This window comes from Octopus bimaculoides, chromosome 11, assembly GCF_001194135.2.
Source record: "Octopus bimaculoides isolate UCB-OBI-ISO-001 chromosome 11, ASM119413v2, whole genome shotgun sequence".
NCBI classification, from domain to species: domain Eukaryota; kingdom Metazoa; phylum Mollusca; class Cephalopoda; order Octopoda; family Octopodidae; genus Octopus; species Octopus bimaculoides.
In genome coordinates this window covers 44,416,260-44,420,725 of record NC_068991.1, presented here as the reverse complement: position 1 = coordinate 44,420,725, position 4,466 = coordinate 44,416,260, and the positions used below count along the sequence as shown (strand labels likewise).

The window sequence follows — 4,466 nt, the reverse complement described above, 5'->3', positions numbered from 1 at the left end:
TTTCTCAAAGATTGTCATTACTTTCGAGACAATACTTCTTAATACACAAAACATTCCGACTGTTTTCATTATACTAGCACCTGCCATACAAGCACCAACAATTTGGTCTCTTTGAAAGTCCGATAGATCTGTCATTTTAATGAATTCTAATTATCTTTTTCTGATGATATCTAAAAAGGAACAGCAATTTTAGCAAAACATATTAAGCAGCACTATTAATAAATCAAAAAACATAAAAATAAACAAGCTTTTGACGGTTTTATAGATATTTCAAAATTATGATGCTAGGTGTTTCCATTATTTTGTCCAACCCCTGTATATATATATATATATATATATATATATATATATATTTGTCCCTTTAACATAATCATCAAACAGATTCAGTGTGCCCTTTGAATTACAGATGCAGTTCATATATATATATATATAAACCCTTTTGACACTGTCCCAAGTTCTATGATATATGGAGCTACATATGGCATAGAAGCATTGGTATACTGGTGGCACTTTGAACCAAAGACACTACTTGATATCTGGTGGAGTTGTCATCATTTTAAGTATTACACATCAGGTCCCTATATCAGGGAGAATGAAAGGGGAATGTTTTGGATTTTGTACAGCTGGGTAAAGGATTTTACATTGTATGTATACCCACAAGGTATATATTAAAAATATAAATTAATAGTTTTTTTTTTTTTACATTTGCGTTTTAGGAATCACCAGCATTTCAGCCACTGACTGAATTAGAACAACTTACAACTGTACCACTGATGACAAATAATGAGATTTCTCTTAGTAATGAGGCCATTTCTCGATACAGCAGACAACTTATTCTTCCTGAAATTGGAGTGAAAGGTATTAGAAGCATTCAGTTATTATTTTAGCTACAAAGTTTTAGTTGATAAACCCTGTATTTTGTATGGAAGGGACATAACGCTTCCTAAACGTTACAAAATATTTTTTGTTGTTATTTGAAGATCTGATTTATCAACCATTATGTATATAGACATGTGTAAACAGGGTGAATAAAAAAATCTCTTTAGCATGCACACACACACACACACACACACATTCACAGTTATAGGAACAGGGAAAATTCTCATCTCCTTACCTCTCAGTCTAGGTTAGACTGAAGTTCAGAGACATGTAGAAAGATTGTTGAATAGATTGTTAGTGTTTCTCATCTGATTCTATTGTTCATGGGTTGCTGTTAAATACTACTTTGCTCTCTATAACTCATCTAGTGGTTGCATGTTTCTTGAATTTCTGTGCTTATCTGAATGCATCACAAAACTGAAAAGAGGATACAGTGTTATGCACAAGCTTATAGAACAGCTTATCAAGATATTACTCACTGGTTTCAGTTTTTGTCATATTTACCACCTATTAGGAACTTTTCCCAACTGCATTCTCTGATAAACAGTGGCACTGTATGAAGGAAAGTGCGGTTAAAAACATTTAATTAGAAGTTATTATTATCTTCAGTCAGTAACCAAGTTTTTGTAGCAAAATGTATTCTGTTTAACAGCATTGAAGGGCCAAGTGATGATGTTAAGCCAGAAAGCATTTTAGACATACCACCCAAAAATAATTTTCAAGATGGTAATGGAATTTTATCTGAGCACTGGAACTAAAAATGTTCTTTTACTAGACCTAGAGTCCCTTCTGCTCTAGACTGAGAATAAAGAAAAAGAAAACAAGAGACAAGGAATAGGAAAAAATTAATGATAATTTTTAAGAAAAAAAGTAAAACTGAGAAGAGGCTTTACAGCATATATGGGGCACAGAACTTATGAGGTCCTTCAAATGATCTTTCATCTTCATCCTATAAATCTGCCTCAGTAGCTTTACAACCAGTGATTTTTCACAATCAATAATTTGAGAGGGTGAAGCATTTACTTTTCAGTCAACCTTATAGAAATGACATGTGGTGTCTTATTTACAGATGCAGCTCAGTTGGCTTCATTCTGATTATCATTCTCTAGGATTTGCTACATGAATACCTTTACTGATGTAACTTGAAAAAACGCACACTGTGTAATGTATCCATTACTGAGAATTTCTCTTTTATTCACTCTATGGTTTTACTTTATTGTCTTCTTTTCTTCCAGGACAGAAGAAATTATCTAAGACCAGCGCCTTGATTGTTGGTGCTGGAGGACTGGGTTGTCCTGCAGCAATCTATCTTGCAGCAGCTGGCATTGGTATGCCAATTTATATTTTATTTATTGTTATTATTTCTTTCATTTTCTAATACTGTCTACTTCATTAATTTCACTGGTGTTTGATTGTTTTCAAGCACATGCACACATATATAAATATATATTTTAAGCACAACACGGTATGACTCAGTGGGGCTGAAATGTATTCAAATATTTGAATGCTAGTTGTTAATTGAAATTATAAGAATATATACATACATTCCTTCAATGGGCTTTTGATGGGCAGTAAAAAAGAAGAGGATGTCTCCTGACAGACTATTTTGAAGTTTGCTAACCACTCCTCAGAGAAAACATACCCAATCTTCATTCCAAATTTATAGCTACTGTATAAAATAATCTCTTACCTTTTGCCGAAGAGCAACATGTAAAATAATCATAAATTGAGCTATTACCATTACTGAATTTTTATATTTGCTTTTGACAGTTGAGAGGGTGTCTATATCTGTTCATAACTACATAAGTAACTGAAACAATCAAAGAAAGCATAGTGCATGCATCTAGGTCATAATCACTTGCATTTGACAACTATTTTTTTTTATGCATACATATAGGCACAGGAGTGGTTGTGTGGTAAGAAGTTTACTTCCCAACCACATGGTTCCAGGTTCAATCCCCCTACGTGGCACCTTGGGCAAGTGTTTTCTACTATAGCCTCGGGCCAACGAAAGCCTTGTGAGTGGACTTGGTAGATGGAAACTGAGAGAAGCCCGTCGTGTGTATATATATATATATATATATATGTATGTATGTATATGTTTGTGTGTCTGTGTTTGTCACCCACCACCACCTCCACCGTTGCTTGACAACTGATGTTGGTGTGTTTATGTCCCCGTAATTTAGCAGTTTGGCGAAACAGGCTGATAGAATAACTACTAGGCTTACAAAGAATAAGTCCTGGAGTCGATTCGGTTAACTAAAGGTGGTGCTCCAGCATGGCTGCAGGCAAATGACTGAAACAAGTAAAAGAATATAATATGTGTATGTGTTAACATTCAAGAGTATGCAAGGAGGAGAAAAGAGAGTATTCAATATCAGAAGTAAAGTGTCCAAATAAAATTATTTAAGCTGTATACATTTTATGTTGATTGTAATTTTCAGAAAGGTATTAATTTGTTTTATTCTTTGTTCCAGGTAGGCTTGGTGTTGTAGATTATGATGATGTTGAACTCAATAATTTACACAGACAAATTCTTCATACAGAGAAACGAATTGGTATCTCCAAAACTGCATCCTTAGCAACTTCTTGTGCTCAGTAAGATTTCCTTTTATTACTTGTTCACTGTTAATTTCTCCATGTTAGCATTACAAAAAGACTTTTTTTCCTTTTTCAGCAAATTTGAACATGTTAATATCACTATAAAGTTAGTCTCCAATTCCTGACCAAATGATCATAAATTTAAATCTGCTACAGCTATTATATCTTTTCACTTTCCACTGTCTTGCTGAAAAAAAGTTGCCACCTATTAGATATAAAGTTCTAAACAGCAATCAGTGAATAGATAATAAATTCAACTGGAAACTATCCAATCCAGTGGTTTTACTTACAAATAATATGCAAAATCAATAAACAAGCAAACAAAAAATACATTATTTACATTTGATGGATATTTGTCCTCATCTTGTTTGTTGTTAACACAATGTTTCGGCTGATATACTCTCCAGTCTTCATCAGGTGTCTTGGGGAAATTTCAAACCTGGGTTCTCATTCCTAAGGTATTTTTTGATGTTATTATTATTCAGGTCACTGCCTGGAATCAAACTTGGAATCTTGGGGCTAGTAGCCCGCACTCTTAACCACTACGCCATATGCCCATGGGCAATTATGGAGTGAATTTTAGGGCTATTAATCTAATATTTTGCTATCCTTCCTTAATACCAGTTCCCATATCCTATTCATATCTGCAGTCAGTCTGCTTAGGAGATTGTTGTGTCCTAGCATATGTGCTGCTTCTTTTAGTTTTCGTATTTTCCAGTGGTGTTTTCTGTCTTTTATTTTAACTTCATCCCACAGGAGGAGTTGGTCATAAGAGTTTAAATTTAGAATGCTAATCCACTGTTGCAAAATAATAATAGTATGAATGATTTCATACACAGACACAAAACCAGACACTTTTGGAAATAATGGTGAGGGTGGAGTGGAATATATCTACCTCCAGGATTTGACTGTTAGTTTATTTTACCTACTCTGGAAAAACAATCAAGTTTGGAAGGATTTGAATTCAGAATGTAACTGGCCATAAC

General features: G+C 33.9%; 1 protein-coding gene across 1 annotated transcript in view; it reads left to right on the top strand.

The window, feature by feature from the left end:
* Positions 1-4,466, top strand: part of LOC106869497 (adenylyltransferase and sulfurtransferase MOCS3) — a 32,872-nt gene that overhangs the window by 3,240 nt on the left and 25,166 nt on the right. Inside the window, exons 2-4 of the mRNA XM_014915261.2 lie at positions 717-858; positions 2,115-2,207; positions 3,357-3,477. Of these exons, the coding sequence (XP_014770747.1) occupies positions 717-858; positions 2,115-2,207; positions 3,357-3,477 (356 nt within the window). The remainder of the gene's footprint in view (positions 1-716; positions 859-2,114; positions 2,208-3,356; positions 3,478-4,466) is intronic.